Source organism: Peromyscus maniculatus, chromosome 18 (assembly GCF_049852395.1).
Source record: "Peromyscus maniculatus bairdii isolate BWxNUB_F1_BW_parent chromosome 18, HU_Pman_BW_mat_3.1, whole genome shotgun sequence".
Taxonomy (NCBI): domain Eukaryota; kingdom Metazoa; phylum Chordata; class Mammalia; order Rodentia; family Cricetidae; genus Peromyscus; species Peromyscus maniculatus.
In genome coordinates, this window is record NC_134869.1 from 49,145,330 (window position 1) to 49,169,115 (window position 23,786).

General features: G+C 49.3%; 1 protein-coding gene across 2 annotated transcripts in view; it reads left to right on the plus strand.

Annotated features, from left to right (window-relative positions):
- Rassf3 (Ras association domain family member 3) overlaps positions 1–14,323 on the plus strand; it is a 64,418-nt gene extending 50,095 nt beyond the window's left edge. For both annotated transcript variants that reach the window (XM_006973343.4, XM_076554174.1), the window contains exons 2-5: positions 5,888–5,995; positions 8,260–8,503; positions 9,935–10,044; positions 11,632–14,323. In XM_006973343.4, coding sequence (XP_006973405.1) covers positions 5,888–5,995; positions 8,260–8,503; positions 9,935–10,044; positions 11,632–11,784 — 615 coding nt within the window. In that variant the 3' untranslated portion in view covers positions 11,785–14,323. The remainder of the gene's footprint in view (positions 1–5,887; positions 5,996–8,259; positions 8,504–9,934; positions 10,045–11,631) is intronic.
- Positions 14,324–23,786: the final 9,463 nt, after the last annotated feature.

Below are 23,786 nucleotides of genomic sequence, written 5' to 3' on the forward strand. Positions count from 1 at the left end.
TGGGGCAATCCAAGCTCTTGAGCTCTCAGTGGGCAGTGACGGGAGGTGGGGTGAGAAGTATTCGTGATTTCGGTTTAGTCTGGAGAGCAAGCCCTTGCCGGCCTGGTCAGGCCGCCCTCTGATGATGCAGGCTGGACCACGAGGAGAGGGCGGAGCTGTACATACGGATGGTCTGCCTTCCTTACTCCTTAGAAAATCTGGTGTTGGTTTTTTTTTTCTTCCTTTGGGCACCCTTGGGGAGGTCTGTAGCTTGCTTATCCCTCTTTCCTCTTTTAAATTTTGTGTAATTAACATTTGTGTGGGTGTGGGGGCACCCCCAAAACGGCACAGGGCAGAGGCCTCCCTTGCGTGGGTTTTGAGACAAGGTCCCTGTCAACTGCTGCTGTGTGCTCCAGACAGGCTGTCCTGCAGTATCCAGGGACCCCCTGTCTCTGTCTCCATCTCACCCCGGGAGCTGGGGCACTGCAGATGTGTGCCGCTGTGCCCAACTCTCTGAGGGCTTGAGATCCACACCCAGGTCTTCAGGCTTGCATGGCGGGCAGCTTACCCGCTGAGCTGTTTGCAGAGAGTCCTTCACGGTATAGCACCCAGTACCTCGGTTGTCTCACACACGTGCTCCATCCATGACCTATACCCCTGGTGCCTCCTTGTGTCTCAGAGGCTTGTAGTGCCAAGTGCCATGACAGTCCAACATGCACTCGGGGGTGGGGCACAGGGTTTACCAGGCTGCCCGCCAGGAAGAGGCGGAGGAGATCTCGACTGCCTCCCACAGCTTGAAATGAACTTGGCCCCGAGCTTGGCACCAGTGGGCACTAATAAATAAGTGTCCGATGATGGCTTGTATTGTGTCCTCTTGGTTGTATGAAGTAGATCCTGTTTTTGCACATTTCACAGATGAGAAAGCCAGGGGTCAGAGAGGTCGCCTAACTTGCCTTTGGTCACACGGCTAGCATGTGGCAGGGCCACGATTTCAGACCCAAGTTTATCCAAACCCTAATTCACATTACTTCGCTAAGCTGAAACAGAGGTAGTGATTTTGCAGATCTGTCTTTTTCCGCCCTCTTTTGAAGCCACTTGTATTTTCTCGTCATGGTTTGAGCTTCTGTTGTTCCGCGGTTTTGTATTGTAAATTTTGATGTCGCTTCAGAGTTAACCAGAAACAAGTAAGTGATTTCGCAGATCCTCCGTCGGACTTGCAGGGGTCCGTGCTTGGAAAGCCTGACTCATGAGCCTTTGGGAACGCACCTTGGGTGCAGGTTATCTGTGCCTGTGAGGTGGGTGTGTCTCTTTTGAGAAAGTCTCCCCGTGAGAAAACAAACAGCCTGGCACTGTCGGCCCCACCCAGGAAGCGAGGTTGACCCAAATGGTGCTGCTCTTTGGGCACCCTGGCTGAAATGCCAGGGACGAGCATCCAGTTAGACTTTTGCCTGACAGGACTCTCTCCCTGTGGCCTCAGACAAAGATATGCCTTGTAACCTGCCCAGCAGACGCTCTGGGGTGTGGCACCAGCCCCTCCCCGGCCGGCTGCCAAGAGCAATAGCCATGCATTATTCACAGGTGGCTGCCCCTGCCCTGCCCTGCCCTGCAGTGAGAGTCCCTCTTATAGCCTACCCTGCCACTCCCGCCACGCCACTGCTTAACCCTGTCTTTGCCTTTTGCCCCCCCCCTCACCTCTTTGCCCCACCTGGGCTGCATCTTCTCCTCCCGTCCCCTTGTGCAGGGTGCTGGACGGGCGCCTATTTGGAAGGATTCTTCCCCAGGTTGGCAGACAAGAGTCTCTCAAAGGCTTAAACAATCTGGTTTTTTTTTTTTTTTTTTCCAAGGTAAGGGTCCTCCGGTTTGGACCCTCCCCGAAATCGGCGCCATTTCCCAGCCCACCCCACCCCACCCCATCTGTGCAGTGGAAGCAGCTGAGTTTGTTGGACACATTCACCCTGGACTCCCCAGAGATAAGCGTGCTCCTTGAGGTGGAGATTGCTGCTGCTCATTGAGTCCCCGTGTCTCCCACCGCACCCCGCAAGCACAAGCATGTGTGATTGGTACATGAGTAGACACCCCCTCCCCCCATTTTTTTTTTAAAACCCAGCTCTGACATGCTCTGGGCTGCCGCTCCTTTCCCACGATGGATTGTCCGTCCATCCTTCCGGTTGATCTTTGAATAACGAAGTGCTATGCCCAGAAGGGGTCTTGTAGGTCCTGGGCTCCAACTCTCTGAGTGCTTTCTAGTCTTTCCTTGGTTTAACCTCTGAGAAGCAAAGATAACGGCTCCTCTGTGGTCATGTGTGGGTTATCCTGGGTCATGGCTCCTTTGATCTGCCTCAGTGCCCGTGGGCCCAGCTCTCGGCCCTGTCTTCACGCTGCCTTTGGGAACTGACTGACTTGACTCAACCCTTCGGTCTGCCCCTTCACCTCTTTTCCTTAGGAGTCTCACCCAGGTGAAGCCCCCGGGATACACATGCTGTGCTTTAGTTAGCGATCTGGGGGCCTTTAGTTAGCTTCCTTGATCCCGTCTGTGGAGCCATGTCCCTCCCTTGGTCTTACGAGAGAGAACAGCATCAGATCATATCTTTGCTGTTAGGTCACCAGCTCTCCAGATAGGACCTTCTGCAGACTCCTCGTCTAGCAGGAAATGAGCGAAGAGACCCAGAAGGGCGGGCAAGCCCCGAGGCCCTGTGGTGGCCGGGGAGCAGAGCCCGGATCTTGCCGGCACACTGGTCTTCTGTGTCACTCCACACGGTTAACCTGGTGCTGGTTTGCAGCGCCGGATCAAAGCCTTGTGCTTGCTACCACTCGGCTCTTTCCCTAGTTCTTGTCTGTCTTTTAAAGACAGGGTCTTGCTACGTAGCCTAGGCTAGCCGCTTCCTGAGTGCTGGGATGACCGGCATGTGCCGCCGCCGCCGCCACACCATACCTTTTTGGAATGGTATCCCCTCTGAACCTGTATGGTCTCCGCCTGTGGATTCAACCAATCAGTTGTAACCTCTACTGAATGCACACAGGCTTCTTTTCGCCCCTCCCTCACTAGCATTGCTTTGACAATTCAGTGACAGCTGTTTCTGGAACACTGACATTGTATCAGGCGTGGCCGGTAACGGGGATGATTTAAACTGTGTGGGAAGAGGTGCCTAAGTTATTTGCAAATCCTGGGCCGTTTCTTTCATAAGGGACGGAAGCAGTTCGGTATCTATGGAGGAGGCAATGCCCTTTACCCTGTCTTCCGATGAACGATTGTATGTGCTTTGAAGAGCCCCTGGGCAGTTAAAACTTAAAATTGAATGTGTAGACAAGGCTACCTCATTTCCCTGGTCAGCTGTGCCCGTTGGGTGATTAGTTGTCAGCTGGAAAGAACAGAAAGAGGAGAAATGGGCTGGGTTTTTTTTTTGGTTTTTTTGTTTGTTTGTTTGTTTGTTTGTTTGTTTTGTTTTTGAGACAGGGTTTCACTGGGTAGACCAGGCTGGCCTCGAACTCGCAGATATCTGCCTGCCTCTGCCTCCCAGGTGCTAGGTTTAAAGGTGTGTGCCAACATGCCTGGCTTGGTCTACACATTTTACACTTACTTAGAATCTTCTTATGAAAAGTCTTAACCCACAGTAACAATAAATATAAGACTGGTGGGGGCGGGGGTGGGATGGGGGGGCTCCATCGATACTGGCAGTGTTCCCAAGGGGCTTCAGGCTTGCCCATGGAGCCAAGGAGATGAGCGTGTTATCTGTGCTGGTATTTCTTCGGTATTGTCTGTGTTCGAGTCCCGGAGACTGTGTCCCAGGCCAGTGTAGACACTGGAAATGCTGACAGTGGATGTCCATCACACTCATTAGGGCCTAAGAGCCTTTTTATATTCCGGGTGGCATTCCGCCCGGGGGTTCTGGAGTGGCCATTCCTGGTGGACTGATGCCGTCACCACACGGCAGTCGCTCAGGGGAACAGCTGTCTGCCTGGAAACTATCCAGTGTGAGCATGGTGAGCCCTGGCCAGCTGGAAGAGGCCTGTCTTCATACTTTCTGTTCAGAGCTTGAACCATCCGAATTTAATTTCTCCTGAAGACGTCTCATCTCTACATCTCTTCCAATCTGCTCCTTGAGTTTGAGCCTGACTGTACACGTGTTCTTTACATTTTCAAACATTTGTCTACACCAGAGCCTTGGAGACCTAACCAGTGTAGTGGAAATGACAGCTCGGACCTGAATTGAGATAGCGCTGGCTCCGGTACCTAGTGGAAGGGCCGATTGACTCTGCAAAGCTCTCCTGTTTCTTCCTATCTCACAGAGAGACTAGCTAGCTCATTTGGGGGAGGATTAAACGAAAGCACCCACGCGGAGGCGCACTCGGAGACGCGGGCTGCCGGGCGGGCGGTTGGGCTGGTGAGAGTCGCTGGGCTCTGAGGCCAGGCCTCCACCCAGCAGGTTAGTTCGCTTCCTAGAACTCAGTCTTACATGGACACTGGAGTCACTGTGCCAGCTTGGCTGGGAGGCTAGGAGAGTTGCATGTTGTCCAGCCAGGTGCCTGGTGCACTTGGCTCGCCAGATGTTACAGTTAGGCCTTGGGATTACACACAGCTGCACCTCTGTTGTCTTAGGGTTTCCACTGCTGGGGTAAGACTCCGGGGCCAAAAGCAGCTCGGGGAGGAGAGGGTTAACTTCTTGGAGTTTGTAGTCTGCCCTCCTGGGATGTCAGGGTGCAGGGACTCAAAGGCAAGGAGCTTGAAGGTAGGAACTTGACCATGGCACCCAAGACCACCAGTCCATGGGCGGCACTGCCCACGGTGAGCCGGGCCCGTCCACATCCATCATCCAATCAAGAAAACGCACCCCGGGCTTGCCCGATGTAGTAGGGGCGTTTTCTTAACTGAAGCTCCCTCTTCCCAAATGACTCTACCTCGTGTCAAGTTGACATAAAACTAGGTAGGACAGGAGGTCTTCAGGCGATCAGTTCTTAGTGAATTCCAGAGGATCAGGAGAGAATTGAACTGGTCAGTATGTCCCCTTTCGGGTTACAGGAGAGAGAAGGTGTGGGGAGAAGACGTAGGCAGGGTGGCGAGAGGGAGGGGTCTGGTCACTTGCATCTTGGCACAGGGACTGTTTGGAAGGTAGGTTACCCTCTGGTGGCTGTGCATGGTTTGACAGGTCGGTGGCCAGCGCTGCTGGGGAATTGGCACTTACTTCCTGCTGTACTTGCTGCTGATAGGAACTGCAAAGCTGTGGAGACCGTAACATGGATGAAATCTGCTTGGGAGAAGCTCTGCGTGTGAATCGTTAACTATTCTTTGAAGCTGGGCACAGTGGCTCACAGCTTTAGTCCCAGCACCCAGGGGCAGAGGCAGGTCTGGGTTGCTTCCAGGCCAGCCAGGGTTACATAATGAGACCCTGTCTCAAAGATAAACATGCTCCTGGCGGTGGTGGCACTCTGGAGGCAGAGGCAGGTGGATCTCTGTAAGTTCGAGTGCAGCCTGGTCTACAAAGCAAGTTCTAAGACAGCCAGGGATACACAGAGAAACCCTGTCTCAACAAACAAACAAACAAAACAAACAAACAGTTGTTTGAAGTGGAAATGTCTAGTATCTGGTACTGTGCGGAATGATATTTCTGCAGAAGGAAAATTTAGCAAAGACATATTTGCAGAATGATATTCAATGAAATACCGTTTTTAATTGCTGATGGATTGATTTCATTTCATTACCCTAGGAACACCAGTGTGGGAAATGAGAGGTGGGTGAGCCTGGTGTCTTTGAAAGTAAAACAGAGCAGTGCACATGTCTCAAGGAGACATGTGCCTGGCTGCTCTTTTGTGGAATGTAGGAGAATCCTGGTTTATCTGCATCCATATATCCCCCCCCCCCCCCCCCCCCCCCGTGGCTCTTCATGCTTGACACGATCTGTTTTTCTTCTAGGATGTGGAGAAAGAGAAGGACACTTATAATTACCTCAGCAAAGAGGAAATCAAAGAGAAGGTCCATAAGTACAATTTAGCTGTCACAGACCAGCTGAAGATGACCTTGGTAAGTACTTCCTGGTTCAGCTGGCTCTTGCCGGAAGACAAGTAGAGTCAGGGAGATGGCTCGGGAGGTACAGGCTGGCAGTTTTGATTCCCAAGACCCAAGGGAAGGCCAGATGTTGTGGTGCACATCTGTAACACCAACACGCTACAGAGAAGTGGAGCGTAGGGCCCGGTAGTCTGGGATACCCCAGAGCGGTAGCACCAACAACAGACCGAGAGACCCCACCATGACCCAGTGGGGGAGTCCTCTGACCTCCCCAACAAGCCGTGGCCCACCTGGGCCCATGTACAGCCACACACCGGAAAATAACAAGGAATCTAAGATTTATCTGTTTTAATCTCGTAACAGTCATGGGCAAGATAGGTAGAACAGGAAAATAGGGTATTTTTGCAATTTTCAAAATTTAATCTCTTTGTGTTCGAGGTTGAAAATCGATGTTTATGGGAACACCCCACCACCAACACCGCAAAAAAATAAAATAAAAACAAAATTAAAGTGAAATTTAGGTGGTGAGGTGGCTCAGAGAGGAAAAGCCACTTGCTGCCCAAGCCTGATGATGATCCTTGGACCGCGTATGAGGGTTAAAAAAGAACTCCACAGAGTTGCCTGTTTTAATAGATTTGTGGTTCCGCCCTGCCAGGGGATTTTGGGCGTTCCTAATCTTCCTGAAGTAGCCCCGACTCTAATGAGACTTCCTTTGCTTTCTACCCGGTCGGTCGGTGTAGAACAGACATGGATGGAAGCAGCTGGAGGATTGTGTGCCCGTGGATCGGAATGTAGTCTAGCCCAGCGCTTTCTCCCCTGGCTGTCCACAGCACACGGGGCACGCAGCGTTCAGCTTCCTTCGGGATGGTGTCACGGGGTTCTACAACACTGTCCCACACCGTGGGGAGGTCGGAGGGCCAGGCTTCAGTGACAGTGACCGGCAAAGCTCCTGTCTCCGTGACGGCTTCCTGTGGTCTCCAGACTGGATCAAGCTTCACCCACCCATGTAGAGACACACACACAGACACAGACACACACACACACACACACACACACACACACACACACACACACACCACGACATCTGCTGTCCACTGGTGTCATTTTCACACACACACACACACACACACCACGACATCTGCCGTCCACTGGCGCCATTTTTCCAGGGCCGTGGACCCCAGTCTGTTCATCTACTGCCTGTGAACTGGCAGAGTCTTTGAAAGGACAGAGTGACCTGCTTATAACTCACCCAAGTGGACTCTGTAACCTGTGGGCCGGAGCTTTCACATGTAAAGTGATAAAAGTCATCTCTCCAGTGGCCTTAAAGCCACCAGGAGAGGCGGGGGTAGATGACCCCAAGTCAGCCTGCCTGCCCGCCCTCCTCCCTCCCTCCTTCCCTCCTTCCCTCCCTCCCTCCCTCCCTCCCTCCCTCCCTCCCTCCCTCCGTCTCTCCCTCCCTCCCTCCCTCTTTTCGATTTATCTTACTTATATGTATACATGTGTCTTTGTGAGCATGGGTGCCCTTGGAGGCCAGGGGCCTACACACAAGAATAAACAAGGAAATTTGTAAATTGATCTTGAAGAAAATAAGAAAAATAACGGAAGTTCTTAAAAGTTCTACCATATAGTATTTATTCAATCAACACCGATGATTTGTTGTAATAAAATCTGATAGTGAAGTGTTCTTATAAAAGCGAAGGCTAGACTGTCAGCGACTGTGACGGCTAAGACGTGCCGCCCCAATGTGTGTGGTAAACCATACCTGTACTTCACACGGCTCGGATCCGCTTTAAAGGGGCCCGACATGCATGGCGTGCTGTGTGCTAAGGGGTACTTAACAGTTTGGTGGAGGGGTCACCTGGTATGTGTCCTCATTACCACCGGGAATAAAGCCGGCCTGTTTTCCTGGTGCCAGCTCATTGCTGATGTGGGGTCTCAGAGCCCTCTCTGTGACCTTCCTTGAGCGCTGAGTGGAGTCGGGCAGACGGGTGCCGCACAGTGGCCGTGTCCTCCCAGATGGGTGCTGACCCGGCTCACGGGACTTCGGAGGCTCGAGCCTCGGGGCCGGCAAGCTGCAGGGCTAGCCTGTTTCCCAGGCAGCGTTTTCTCCGCGGCATCAGCCGGAAGTTGATCTGGCGTTGATCCCGCACTGAGGTCGTCCCTCTCTGAGCGCGGACTGGGGTAGAGCTGTTGGCCCTCCCATTGGTCTAGGATGCTCTCTTTCCCCAATCCTGCCTAACCACCCGCTCAGTGTGACCCCCCCTCTCTTCCCTCTCCAGAAGTCGAACGGGGTTTACACTGGCTTCATTAACGTGCAGATGGAGCTCTGCAAACCCACCCCGACCCCTGCCAGCCCCGGGAGACTCCCGCCCAGTGGCGGCGGCAACGGCTGTATGAACACACTTCACATCAGCAGCACGAACACCGTGGGAGAAGTGATCGAGGCCTTGCTCAAGAAGTTCCTGGTGACCGAGAGCCCTTCCAAGTTTGCACTTTACAAGCGCTGCCACCGGGAAGACCAAGGTGCGTGGCCACACTCAGAACGAAGCGGGAGCGGTCTGTCTGCTCTGTTTATGTCGTTCGTATTCGTTAGCGGAGGGACAGCCGAGAGATGCCGTCAACCCGCCAGAGCCCCGGCGGGCGGGGACAGATGCGGAAGCCACACTCCCATGGCAGACCTTTGTGAGCGATCGAGGGGCTGTGGGGGGCATGTGTGCAGATTTGCTGGTGTGCACAGAGGGACAGGCTTGGTGACAGGGATGTTAATGTCCTTTAGGACACAAAAGAACACTTGTGTGGTTGAAGCCTTCAGGAATGCTTTCCCATGTGAAGTCCACGGACACACGCAGTGGCTCGATGGGCCGGGAGGCACGCGTGGGACTCATTGAACCGACATGTGGAAAAGAATGACCCGGGGTCCGTCCGAACTTGTGTCCATGCCCAGTGCCTAGAAGGAATATTAGGTCCCCTCATGAAATGGGGTGGGATGTCCTGGGTGAGGTGTTTGAGCGGAGGTTGGTGTTGTTTGTGACTCACACGCTCTGTGCTGACCAGGAAGTGCGCCACGTATCAGTGAGCTGTTTAAGCTTTCTCCAGTTTTCCTCTGGGAAAAGCCTAGAGCAGCCACAGAGGGAAATGTACTGAGTTGGACATGATGGCGATGGCCTTCAGCCGCACAGGGTGACGGGCACTCAGCTTCTCTCTGGGGGTGTGCATTTGTTAAACACAGCCCCCCCCAGAGCAGAAAGACGGGCAAGTCAGAGTTCCGGCCCTCCCTCCCGAAGCCATGGGCTCAGCATGCGTCTGAAGTCCCAAGGGGTGACATTTTCAGTTTGCCGGCCACTTGGCCAGCTCGGCTGGACATCAGCTGCACAATGTGAGGTGGCAGTGTCCTGCTGAACCGTCACCCTCATGGCTGGCGTGTCTTTGGACACTAGGGTGCGTCTGTGCGGACACACTGTGTGTGTGTGTGTGTGTGTGTGTGTGTGTGTGTGTCTGTCTGTCTGTCTGTCTGTCTGTCTGTCTGTCTGTCTGTGACAAGGGCCTGGCTTGCCCATCCGACAGTTCTGGATCTGCAAAGAGGTCTGCTCCTCGAGCGTTGGGTTCATGTTGTTTGGTTGAGACATTTTCATTGTTTTTAAAGGGGTTAAGATCTTCCCCCCAAAAAAACTTTTCCATTTTCCTGTTGGGGGGAGGACAGATTTATCATAAGCATATTTGGGGCAAGTTCCTGCTTTAGTTTATTATTGGGTCTCATTTCCTCCTCGTCAGGGCACGGCGTGTGTATGCTGGGTGGGTTGTTCGCTGTGGGCCCGTGGTGTGAGAGAATGGTGATACAGAGTCTCGGATGTGCACTGTGGTGGGGGATGTGTCCGGACGAGGGGTGGGTGTGTGGGGGCCCTGTCTCAGAATCACCACGGTCCCCCGTAACGTGCTCTCTGTCTCCTTTGCCAGTGTATGCCTGCAAGCTCTCCGACCGGGAACACCCCCTCTACCTGCGCTTGGTGGCCGGCCCCAGGACCGACACGCTCAGTTTCGTTCTTCGAGAACATGAAATTGGAGAGGTGAGCAAGGAACTGTTGACAAGGGCGTCAGCCTGCACACCACAGCCGCCCTGCTTCCTTGATGTGCAAGGACAGCGTGTGTGTGTGTGTGTGTGTGTGTGTGTGTGCGTGTGCGTGTGTGTGTGTGTGTGTGCGCGCGCGTGTGCGCGTGCGTACGTGTGTGTGTGTGCGTGTGCGTGTGTGTGCGCGTGCGTGTGTGAGATTTTTGAATCTCCCGAAATGAACCCCAAGTTAGCTTACAGTGTAATTCTCTTCGATCATTCTGTTGCCGAGTGCTCTTCAGGAGTCAGAGGAAGTAACAGTTCTTACTTGTCCCCATGCAGAGAGAGAGCCATGTTTACTTCTTCCCAGCTCCACAGGACTAATCCAGCCTCCCCCTCCCCCCCCCAAGGCTCCAGGCCAGTTTCCTTCTGAAGGGAAACCCCACATGCGTGGCCACGGGATCCCCTGCCCTCTCCACCCAGTCAGATGACCTAGGAGTTGTGTGTGCGCAAGCGCCCTTTTCTCTCCAGGGAGGAGGTAGTGGGGTGCCCACTGGGAGACATTTCAGACTGCCCTGTAGATCATCTGTGAGCTCAGTGATCCTCGACAAAGCGTCCAGCCCAGGTCCTCGGCTCCTGAAGTGAGCTGTGTCCCGTGGTCCCGTCAGTCTGTGAGGCCGGGAGAACAGCCTTGCTGGCTTAGGTGGCGGGAGACCAGCACTGTGGTTAGATGGAGGACACGACCTGAGGCGAACCTTCTGATTATTCTAGCCTTCCGTTCAAAATGATCCATAAAGTGCTACTAAATACTTCTTTTAAAATGATTATTATTAGCTGGACGTTGGTGGCACACGCCTTTAATCCCAGCACTCGGGAGGCAGAGCCAGGCGGATCTCTGAGTTCGAGGCCAGCCTGGGCTACCAAGTGAGCTCCAGGAAAGGCGCAAAGCTACACAGAGAAACCCTGTCTCGAAAAACAAAACAAAACAAAACAAAAAAAAATGATTATTATTAGCTGGGCATTGGTAGCGCATGCCTTTAATCTCAGCAGAGGCAGAGGCAGGTGGATCTCTGTGAGTTCAAGGCTAGCCTGGTCTACAAAGTGAATGCCAGGACTGTTAGAGAAACTCTGTCTGGAAAACCCAATATGTATGTATGTATGTATACATGCATGCATATTATTATTGTTGTTGTTGTTATTATTATTATTATTATTGTTATTATTATTATTAGTGTGTGTGATATGTGTTCATGGACATGTGTACCATAGCACACACATAGAGATCACATATATATATATACATATATATATATATATGTATATATATATAAAAGATTGTAGGAGAGGAAGAAGGCGAGACTGTGACCCCAGATGCAGATATGGGGAGTCCATCTCCGGACCCCCCCACTTTCTTATAGTCTGCGTTCTGCTGGGCTTGGTGTCACATGCTGTCAAGCCAGCGCTGAGGCAGAGGATCGTGAGTTCAAGCCTAGACCGTGCTACAGAGCCAAACCTTTGTCCCTGGGGAGACGAGACAAGAAGGAGCTGAGGTCATGGCGTCCGGACTCTGAGTTAACCCTGGCATGTCCCTCTCTGCCCCCCACAGTGGGAAGCCTTCAGTCTCCCGGAGCTGCAGAACTTCCTGCGCATCTTGGACAAGGAGGAGGACGAGCAGCTGCAGAGCCTGAGGCGCCGCTATGCAGCCTACAGGCAGAAGCTGGAGGAAGCCCTGGGCGAGGGCTGGAAGCCCGGCGGCTAAGGCCGGGGCCGCCTGCCGGGAAGGCACAGCCCGGACCGCCAAAGAGCAGGGCCGCCCCTCTTCTCAGAGAGCTGCTTTGGTGCCCGCCCCGCCGTGCTGGGGGCCCCCTCTTTTCTCTCCAGACACAGTTCCCACAGCTTGGTCACACGGCATCATCCTGCGCCTCACGAACTGGCCCACGGGACTCTGCGAGCTTGTTCTGTTCCGGCATGGCGATGTTACCTCCTGCAAGCTGTGAGCCTGTGGTCCTCAGGCGCATCCCGGACTGCTTGGAAGCATGAACTCTGGCTTGATTTCCCTTGATTTCTTCTAGTTACTTGGATTATGTGATTTTTTTTTTTTTTTTTGGGTTAAGCTTCGGGGTGTGCAGATTAACATGCAATCTTCGAATACTCGTCCTGTGGCGAAACTACCTGCTTGGTTTTCTTCTGTCAGAGCAGCCTGTCCGCGTGATCTGAAAGACACGGGAATGTGGGCACTCTGGGGGGACCGGGGAAAGATTTTGTAAGAGGTTCGACAAAGGAAGCAAAGAGCATGTGGAGAAGGTAGAGGGGAGGCGAGAGCCCACGGCGGCTTGGCGAGGTCGCGCGGCTTCTAAGTTAGCCATAGAGGAGGAAGGGACATTTGTTTGTAAAGGAGTTAGAAGCATCCAGGGTGGACGTTAGGCCCATTTTGAGGTTGGCGGATTTGCTAATGGTAAAGCGTGGAGTCAGAACCGACCAGCTAGGAGCTAAGCCCGAAGGAGGGATCTGTGAGCGGCAGCTGACCTGCCGTGGATGTAACCGAGGTGATCCAGAGCTAGGCCCCCTGCAGCTGGATCTGGTCTCTGCGCATCAAGTCCCCGCCCCCACTGGTGTGGAGTGAATGGTCTCCGGGTGTAGTTCCTCTGTGTAGGTAGGGCTTGGCCATGGCTGATTCCTGTTAAATGTAGTTTTCCCGCCCCCAGAGGTTGTTCTCAGTTAAAAAGTTGAGGTAAGGACGGCTGTTTCCCCTCCGCTGTTAGCTAGAAGATGTATCAAGTCCAGGGCTCGCAGCGGACTTTGTGACAATCACTCCCCCCCCCCCCATTCCACCCTTCCTTTCCCCTGACCCCCCGCCCCCAATGGCTCCCTACCCTCCACCCCTCACCAAAATTCTTACAGAGTAGAGGACAGGGTGCTGATTAAAGACCCAATCCACCACATCCTTGCCTCTCAGAGACTCGACTAAGGGCCCCGAGGAAGGAGCGTCCACACCCAGCTGACCGCACAGGCCTTCATTATGGAGCTATTTTAACCAACGTCGCGTGCGTGCGTGTTCCTTCCAACCAAAGAAAGGGATGTGCAATAGAAACCTGCCTGAAGGTGGGCGCGGTCGCCTCCTTTTCTGCGGCAGCTTGCAAGTCGGAGAGCAGAGGGAAGGGTGTGCTGGGCTCCCGGAGGGGCCTTACAGTCAGTCTGTTTTTAGTCTAGATAGATGATGATGTTGTTTATAAATTCCCAAGGAATTGTTAACGCGGTGACACTTAATGGATTCTTTTGGAAATTCCAAGGTGCTCCAGCTCTTTGCCTTTCTCTGAACCGTGCCTTTGACTGAGTATCTGTCCCATCGCGGTGGCTCCTCCTGACCTGTCGGGGACCACCATCCTGTGGGAGGCAGAGCCACGTGTGGGTTTATGCTCCACAAGCTCCCGAGACAATCGGATCTTCTAAGCTATTAGGAAGAGTTGGAAAGAAACAAAAACCAGTAGAACTAGCTATAAAATATGAATGGCACATCTTGTTTAATTTTGCATGTCATTTCTTTCTAGTGCATCCGTGAGGCTTTAATGACATTGTCACCCAACACTCTGCCTTTGTTGTTCAGGGAATGCCTTCGTGGCGTCTGTGCTGGTTTGGCTGTGAGACTGTGGGTTTGTGGTCGCCAGCCAACCACCTGGTCTTCTGATCAATTACTCCTCCGAGTAAGCTTGGAGTTGGTGAGCGTTACTTCTTTACTTTAAGACCCTGTTAGAACCTAAAAGTAGTAGCTGGTGGCTATCTGTGAATTTTTTTTTTCCTTACTTGAAGTAGAGTGTGTGTGATGCAGGAATCCTCATCCGTATCCATCCCAACCTCGCTCGCTCACTGTCACGTGCACTACACCTTGTGAAACTTTACTGTATGAAGACCTGCCAGTTCCTGGTTCCGGAAGACTGCTGTTCCCTCCCGAACACTGGTTACTAGAGCAGCGTTTTTTAACGTGTCCAAGAAGGATAAGAGCCCCGGTGGCCAAAGATCTTGATTTTTTTTTTTTTTCCCACCACTGTTCAAACCCTCACGTGAAAGGAAGCTGAGCTTTGCTGTGATACCGTTTTCTGTTCAGAATGTGATGGTACCGGACCGGCGTGAAAATGAAGGGCAGAGTGGCAGGGGAGCATTTGGAATCTAGACGTTCAAAGCTATATTTATAATGTTGATGAGTTTAAGTTTTATTTTTATAGGGAAGATTTTTCTCCCCTGAAATTGTGTCTGGAATGGCAAAATTGTTTCTATTATTAAAAATTGAAGTTGTTAGTTGATATTTGTATGTCTTTATTTATGATAATATTTATATACTCACTGTTTTTGGACAAGCTTTTTTTTTGGGGGGGGGGAGAAAAAAACTACTAGAAGTCAATAATGTTTACAAGGGTTTTTGTTTGTTTGTTTTGTTGTTTTCTGGGGAGAGGACATGACATTCTTCCAGATACCATTTTTGTTTCTTGTTCTAGCCCCAGTCTGCCTATCCTGGGCATTAATTAAGCTTGTTTTCCTTGTGAACTACGTATGCATTGGAAACTGTAGAAAGCCTAGCATACTAGAGAGTGGGAAGCGTCCTGTGCCTACGGACAACAGCCCGGTAGTCCTTAGAAACCCCAGCCCACCCCTGCCGTTTTCCACCTGAACGGCGGCAGCAGGGAGTGTCCAGCTGCGTTCCTGCAGCCGCCTTTACAAATGGGAAGAAGTCTTCTTGGAGTTGGCATGGCTGCTGACCGTGTTCTTGGCTCTACTGCCCCCTAGAGGCCTTCCTGGAATGAGGGCCAGGCCGTGGGAAGGAACTGGCTCTGGATAGGTCACTTTTGGGGGGGTGGGGGGTGGAGAGCAAACTTTCCTTCTACAGGTTATGAACAGGCATTTCAACTCAGCACAGGGGAGGCTTTGGGAATTTTCCCCTTAGAGGGAGTACCTTCCTGCCCTAGGCTTCTTTACAAAATACATTGTCAGTTGGTGAGGTTTTTTTTTTTTTTTTTTTTTTTTTTTGCCCCAACTAATTAAATAGTCTGGGGGCTGGAGAGATGACTCGTTGGTTAAGTGCCCTGACTGATCGATCATCAGGGAGGACCAGGGTTCAATTCCCTGCACATACTTTCAAGTTGATCTGGTGCCCTCTTCTGGACTCCGTGGGCACTCCGTGCATATGGCGCACAAACATACATGAAGGCAAAATACCCATTCACATAAAATAAAAATAATCTCTTTAAAAAAAAAAACATTTTCTGGGTGGGGCATGTTGGCAAATACCTTTAATTTTAACACTCAGGAGGCAGAGGCAAGTGGATCTCTCAATTCAAGGCCAGCCTGGTCTACATAGTTCTAGGCCAGCCAAGGCTACAGAGGGAGACATAACCTGTCTCAAAAGCTGAAATAAAATAATTAAAAAATGTATTTTCTTTTTTTTTTTAAAGATTTATTTATTTATTATGTATACAGTGTTCTGTCTGTACATATCCCTTCAAGCCAGAATAGGGTGCCAGATCTCATTACAGATGGTTGTGAGCCACCATGTGGTTGCTGGGAATTGAACTCAGGACCTTTGGAAGAGCAAGCAGTGTTCTTAACCTCTGAACCATCTCTCCAGCCCCAAAAACTGTATTGAAGTATTCAAAATGGCAAGAAAATAACTTTTGTTTTTTGTTTGGTTGGTTTTTTTGTGGGGTGTGTGTGTGTGTGTGTGTTTTGGGTGGTTTTTTGAAAATAGTGTCAGTCAACTGAACAGTTATTTTCATATGTTACATCAGAGGAAACTGCACAAATAAGAACTTCCTTTAAATTTCATTCAATGTATGAGGCCCATACTGTACCAGTCAATGTGCTGTTGAAAAACCACCAGTAAGGGCTGTCCAAAGACATTTGGTAGGGACGTTCTAAGGAGGTTGGCTCAGAAGTTGGCTCCTGTGGAGGACCCGCATTTGGTTCCCAGCTCCAGAGGATTCGATGCCCTCCCCTGGCCTCTGGGGGTACTGCATGTACCTGCACAAACCCTTGTTTGTTTCAAGACAGAGTGTATAGCCCTGGCTGGCCTTGAACTCACTGAGATCTGCCTGCCTCTGTCTCCCGAGTGCTGGGGTTAAAGGTGTTCGCCACCACCGCTCAGCTTGTTTTTTTGTTTGTTTTTAATCTTATACACATTGGTGTTTTGCCTGCATGTATGTCTGTGCGCCGTGTGTGTGTGCCTGATGATGGAGAAGGCCAGAAGAAGGTGTTGGAGTTACAGGCACTTGTGAGCCGCCATGTGGGTGCTGGGAATTGAACACACGTCCTCTGGAAGAGCTCTTAACCTCTGAGCCATCTTTGCAGCCCCATAGGGTTTTTTGTTTGTTTGTATTTATTTATTTATTTATTTATTTATTTATTTATTTATTTATTTATTTATTTATTTATTTTACAATACCATTCAGTTCTACATATCAGCCACAGGTTCCCCTATTCTCCCCCCTCCCACCCCCCCCTTTACCCCCAGCCCACCCCCCATTCCCACCTCCTCCAGGACAAGTCCTCCCCCGAGGACTGTGATCAACTTGGTAGACTCAGTCCAGGGAGGTCCAGTCCCTTCCTCCCAGACTAAGCCAAGTGTCCCTGCATAAGCTCCAGGTTTCAAACAGCCAACTCATGGAATGAGCACAGGACTTGGTCCCACTGCCTAGTTGCCTTCCAAACTGATCAAGCCAATCAACTGTCTCACCTATTCAGAGGGGCCTGATCCAGCTGGGGGCCCCTCAGCCTTTGGTTCATAGTTCATGTGTTTCCATTCGTTTGGCTATTTTTTTTTTCAATAATTGAGTAAAACCGAAATTTATTATAAGCCACAGTCGTCCTAGGGATCTCCATGCTATATATATAGCCTCCATGGTTCTATGGGTTGTGGTCTGATTGTTCTTTATTTTATATCTAGAATCCACTTATGAGTGAGTACATACCATGACTGTCTTTCTGGGTTTGGGTTACTGTTTGTTTGTTTTTTTAAAAAGACATTCTTTAGTGTGTTAACAAAATAACAAAAGACGCCGTACGGTTTAAAATCAGGTCTTAGTTTCCCATTTCATTTTTTTTTTTTTATTAAAAAGGGTGAGATGTATATAGGGAGGGTTAAATGGTTTATAGCAAAGGAAAAAAAAAAGCCCTGCTGGAGTCAACTTACATGTCTTCATCTCCGTTCCTATCCTCTTCACCCTCCTCCTCTCGATCCTTTCAGCCGTGACGACTGCCATTTTGCTGCGTCAGGTTTCCCTTCGTCTCGTCCCTAGGCAGCAGGGTCTTTTTGTTTTCTCCGTCAGTTTTTCCCTTCGGGCCGATGGCCATCTGGACCAGTGTAGCCACGCCACATCCCTCCCGAGGTTTCTCAGCATCGCCAGGGCGTGGGCTGGGAGGGTCTCTTGACATTCAGGTGTCACTGGAAACAGGACAAGAAAGAGACCTCTTGGGCGCATGGAGTCATCTCTCTTCTCTTCTTCGTTTTCCCACTGAGAGACGGGCGCTCTTTCCGTTCAGGACAAGCCTTGTCTGCGTCTGCCCGACCTTCACAGTTCCTCCTTTCTCTGGCGGACTTGATCTTCCGCCCTGTGAGCGCTTGGAAAACTCAGTGGACTGAAGCCCTGTAGCTGCTCCTGGGCCCCTCCTCCGGGTTCGCACCAAGAATGCATATGGTGCCTGGCGCGGGGATGCACACTTCAATCCGGCACTTGGGAGGCAGAGGCAGGGGGATTACTGTGAATTCTAAGACTGGGGCTACACAGTGACCCTGTCTTTAAAAAAAAGAATGCATATGATATTTTCTTTCTTAGTAAGACTGTTACCTAGTACCCATATATGTGTGCAAATATATGTGCATGTATATATATATACACAGACATATTGTACCCACACATATATGTTTTTAATATGTATGCTTCCATGATTCTTGACTCCTCACTCCCTCCCCAAGACAAATGAGACAAATAGAAATGGGAATTTCTCCTCCCCTAGGCAGGTCATGGAGGCAAATGTGCTCTCTGTCTATCTTATGTTACGCTGCAGAGCTGGTTCAAAACACTTCAAAAGAGTGTTGACTGCTCGTTCAGAGGAACCGAGTTCAGTTCCCAGCGCCCACATCAGGGTGCTCACAGCCACCTGTATATAACTCCAGCTTCTGGTCGCTCTCTTGCCTCTGGCCTCTGTGGGCACCCACACTCACATGCCATCTCCCCCCCCACACACACACACTAAGTTAAAAATAAAAACCATTTAGAAAAACAGAGAAGACCTTGGGTTGAGTTCCAGCTCTATGTCAAACAAGTACTGCTAATAAAATTAAAAGTAAATTACTTGTCTGAAGTGTAGCTTAAAACGCGGGTTCTCGAGGGTTCCTGCTTCTTTGCTTAGGAAGCTAGGCTGCACAAAGAGCCGGAGCAATCTGGAGAGCATTGCTGGGCTCTCCCTGTTCCGTCTGTCCCATTGCAACATGGCTGCCCATGCTCCATGCTCCACTGCATGCTTATGTCCTGACGGCTCCATCCTCACAACCACTCCATCCCATCTGGAGAATGGTCATGGAGAACGGAGAATGGTCTTGCCCAGTGAATTTCTTCATCTGTATCTTTTGTCATAAGCCAGCACACACAGGTGTGTGTTAACCTGGCTTCCGTGAGCTGCTCTAGTAGAGTGAGCCTGAGGAAGGGCCAGGGGAACCCAGATTTATAGCCACATAACCCGGGACTTTACGTTAGCATCTAGCATGCAGTGAATTTGGAGGACTGAGCCCTTGAGCTGTGGGTCGGGATTACAAGAGGCCACCTTGTTGCTTCTCGCTGCAGGATTCCTGGCTGGTGGGGAGTTCTCTTGTCTTCCAGGCTCATGCCACGGATCAGCATGAGCATGTGATATGTAAGAGGGGAGCCTGGGGAGATGGCTCGGTGGTTAAGAGCATCGGCTGCTCTTCCAGAGGTCCTGAGTTCAGTTCCCAGCACCCACATGGTGGCTCACAACCATCTGTAATGAGATCTGGTGCCCTCTTCTGGCCTGCAGGGGTACATGCAGACAGAACCCTGTATACATAATAAATAAACCTTAAAAAATGTAAGAGGAACAGAATTCTGAGTTGTTGGCATTTTGTGTGTGTGTGTGTGTGTGTGTGTGTGTGTGTGTGTGTGTGTGTGTGTGTGTTTAGTATGGTTCAGTTAAACACTGCATTTGGATGGTGTCAGATGATCTTAATTTGATGTTTCTCATCTTACTGAAAGGAGAAGTCTCTGGTACAACCCATGTAAACAAGGCGCTAACCACGTGCCAAGCCTTATTCAAAAAGCCAACAGTAGAATAAGCATTTCCTCCACACTGAATACTGTAAACATTCCACCTCACAGGTGAGGAAACGCATTGCTACCGTGAGGGTGATTGGCAGGCCTGTGACGGCCCGCCTTCTCAGCCCTCTTGTTCTCAAGCTCCAAAAGTGTTCAGTAAACTGCATTTTCAAAGAACAAACACCACGTCCCCTCTGATGGGCAGCTGGGGAGGGCAGGCTTATGTCGGAGCAGACGGACTTTCTACCCACTTATTGATTAATTGATTGGTGGCTGTTCTTCATTTATGGTTTCATTTAGGGCAAAAGTTCTCAACCTGTGGGTCATGACACCCTTGAGGAGGGTCAAATGACCCTCTCATAGGGGTTTCATATCAGATCTCCTGCATAACATATCCAATAATTTACCTTACGATTCATGACCGTAGCAAAATTACAGTTGTGAAGTAGCAATGAAATAATTTTATGGTTGTGGGGTCACCACAATATGAGGAACTGTATTAAGGGGTCACAGTGTTAGGAAGGTTGAGAACACCCTGATTTGGGGGATAGTACTAAGTTACAGGAAAGGAACTGTCTTGGGTTTTCCTTGAGGGTCCCTTGCCAGGGAGGATTGGTCAGATCAGGGAACCAAGCCCAGTGTGGCTCTTGTGATCGGTCCGATCATTTCTGGAGCTACCAGGGGGGAATAAAAGGGTTCAGGAGCAAGTCACGAAAGCCACGCAATCTTGTGAGGGGGAGGCTGACCCACTCCGCCACCCTCAAGACAAAGGTCGTCCTCCGCAATGGAACTAAGTATTTAGAGTCTGCTGTGTGCCACTTTCTGATGGGAGCCACGGCTGGCTAAATTCGGTGTTCTAGAAAGAACCTTTTTTGCGCCTTTCCTGGATCTCGCTCTGTAGCCCAGGCTGGCCTCGAACTCACAGAGATCCGCCTGCCTCTGCCTCCCCAGTGCTGGGATTAAAGGCGTGCGCCACAGTCACCAGCAATCTTGGCTTAAGGGTTAACGGGTTGGGAGGCAGGCCAGGTGAAAACCGGAAGGGCCAAGCAGGGAGTGGCCAGCTAGAGACCTGCTTCCAGGTTGGGCTCATCAGTCTCGCCCGGCAGGGGTGGGTTTAAGCTTTGGTTTGGTTTCTGGTCCGGTTTCATCATTTTTTTTTTTTTTGTCAAATCACTCCTGGTTGATCCCAGAAGGCCAGAGTCAAGGAGATGAGTATGATTGAAAACACTGATTTCCAAGAGACACGCCTTTGAAGACTTCAAATTGGGTTGCTGTTTCTGTTGTGGTTTTTGGTTTTCGAGACAGGGTTTCTCTCTGTAACCCTGGCTGTCCTGGAACCCACTCTGGCCTCAAACTCACAGAGATCCACCTGCCTTTGAGTGCTGGGATTAAAGGCGTGCAGCACCACCCGCCAACCAGGTTCTGTTTGGGAGAAGGTAGACGTTTTTTGCATCAGTACCGGGATCCTGCCATCTTAACAAGTTCTCAGCTGAGCCCCAGAAGCTCTGGTCTCCCTGTGTCCCAGGAAGGTGAGTTAAGCTCTTTGAACTGTTGATACACACAGCAACACAGCAGGACTCTAGACTTCAAGGAGGTTCACTTGGTTCTGGGGAGGGAATTACTTTGGCAGCTAAGTGTTAGTTTTTTTCAAGACAGGGTTTCTCCATGTAGCCCTGGCTGTCCTGGAACTCACTCTGTAGACCAGGCTGGCCTTGAATTCATAGAGATCCACCTGCCTCTGCCTCCTGAGTGCTGGTATTAAAGGCGTGCGCCACCACTGCCACAACCACCACCCCAATGGCCAGTCCAGTGTTTGGTTTTACATTTATTTATTTGTTGAGTGATGACAGGTGCTGGAATTACATACAGACAGCTGTGAGCTGCCATGAGGGTCCTGGGAATTGAACCTGGGTCCTTTATAAGAGCAGTCAGTGCTCTTAACCACTGAGCCATATCTCCACCCCCTCCCAAAAAAACCCAAATCATTAAAAAAGAACTAACACAAGGGAGTGCTTGTGGGGTGTACAGTGCACACTGGTGATTTATATTGCATTGCCACCCACCTATTTTGTCTCTCTTCCAGCATTCCTCTTGAAAGCTGGCGTTTCCTTTTCTGTTTCTGTTTTCTTCAATTTTGACTGAGAGAATTTTTGATCCTGGCCCTATGGGAGTTGGCCAGACACGGCTGTGGAGGAGGCAGAGCAAAATGTGTGAGCTAGAGGGAATCTGATCTGGAGAGTGGCCACTGCCAAGTGTCTTGTTTGTATTTTAAAATTTATACTTACAGGAGGAAATTGATTGAAACATAGACCATTCACAACGCTCACAACTGTAGGGTGATTGGATGGCAGGCTGATTTATAGCCTTCCCCTGTGTTCCCCACAGAGGCAGTTACAGAATGAGTTCTTTCCCGATGACCTAGAATCAAGAGTACCTAGAGCAGCGAGGGCCACCATGTTGGTAGAAGTTTCTGTTCCACCAGCAGCTCCCAAATAAACACACTGAGGCTTATGTTAATTACAAATGCTCAGCCAATAGCTCAGGCTTATTACTAACTAGCTCTTACAACTTAATTTAACCCATTTTTATTAATCTATGTGTTGCCACGTGGCTCATGGCTAGTTACCTAATTTTGTACATGTCCTGCTCCTCTACGTCTGGCTGGCGGCTCTTCTGACTCTGCCCTTCTTCTTCCCAGAATTCTCCTGGTCTGACTCTCCCGTCCAATCTCTCTTGCCCAGCTGTAGGCCAGTCAGCTCTTTATTAATCAATGAAAGTAATATATATTAACAGCGTACAAAGATTGTTCCACAGAATTTCCCCCTTTTTGTCTAAATGGAAAGGAAGGTTTTACTTTAACATAGTGTAAATGTATATAACAAAACAGTTGTAAAGTAAGAATTATAGTTACAATATCCAGTCCATTTGTATTTGGCAAAATTAGAGAAAATACTTTATTATTTATCTTTGTGAGTCTAAAGTTTTATACCTAATTTACTTTCTATCCTAACTTGTATCATCAACCTAAAACTATTGTTTTTTATGTCTCTCAATCTTATATGCTTTACACCACTTTAGTGAGTTTCTTTTCTGGATTTGGTAACAAAGAAAATTATAACTATAACTCTCTAGTCTTCAGCTCCATCAGAGACCTGAGAAGGATATAATATTACCTGAATAAACAGGAAGTGCAGAGCAAAAAACTTCCAAAATTAAGAAATGACAGAAACAGCTGGCTGCCTGGACAGTCACCCAAGGTTCCTCTATAATGTTGGGGCATCCATCTTTGGCCTATAGGCCTAGAGTATCTGACAGACTTTTTTTTTTTTAATGAGGAAGCAGGAATTTAGAAGGACTATCCTACCTTATCTTAGTAAAATCTTCCAGTCTCTTTTGCATCCTGCTCATTCAGTTTGGACAGTATACAGTCAATAATTGAGACAAGGGTAGTGTTCTTTGCCTGCATGGCTAACTTGACATAAAGAAAGCAAACCCTATATGGAGTTTCTTCGATGCCTCTGAAGTAAATTGGTGCTGTCAGGAGCAGACATGTCTCACTGTCATGAAAAACCTTAGGTTATTAACCATAATAAATGCCGTATTCTGTAGGTCTTTGAAGTGTTTGAAGACCTTCTATTTATCTAAATATATGCTTATGAACTTGAAAACATACCTAACATCACTATAAGTTTGACTATTAGAGATGAGTATTAATCTGTATTTCTTAATTATACATTACATTTTAAATGAGTTGCATAAGCATAATATGCCAAACAAGAGTAGAAACATACATAGTATAGCAAAAGTAATTTTAAATTTGTATCAGTAAACCAACATCCATACCAATGTAAAATAGTTAAGACAAGTAGTTTTTTTTTTTTACTTTAAAAGTAGATTCAATGATCTACCCCTTTATCCTATCGTTTCTGTATCATATCCTTCTTTTTTTTATTTAGAAGATCATTGAATTTCACTTTTGTTTAGCCTTTTTCTCTTTCTTTCTTTCTTTCTTTTTTTTTTTTACTATTACCAATAATAACTTGTAGCCAAACCCCCTTCAATGATAATAAATATCCATAATCCATCTTTTGGCAATGTGGGTGTCATTCTTTAGAGTACTTCCTGTTGTTTGAAGCACTGGTAATCTTGAGGGGAAACTTGAGAAAATGAGGATAATTGTTAAGTCTTGGCTGGAGTATATTGTGAGGCTGGATCATCTCAGTCAGTAGCCTTGAACTGTTGTGGATGCTGAGTCACTTGGACCATATGTTTTTATTGGTGTCTGATACCTTTGCTCTGAAAAATACATAAACTTTTAAAGGTAACATACATATCTGCATTAATACAAGTATAGATTTTACATTGTACATAAATCAGCCAAAGATGATTTTTAGTTTTATGTTTGAGCAGGTAAAATGTACTCATGTGTCTTGCAGTTCTTCTGGGT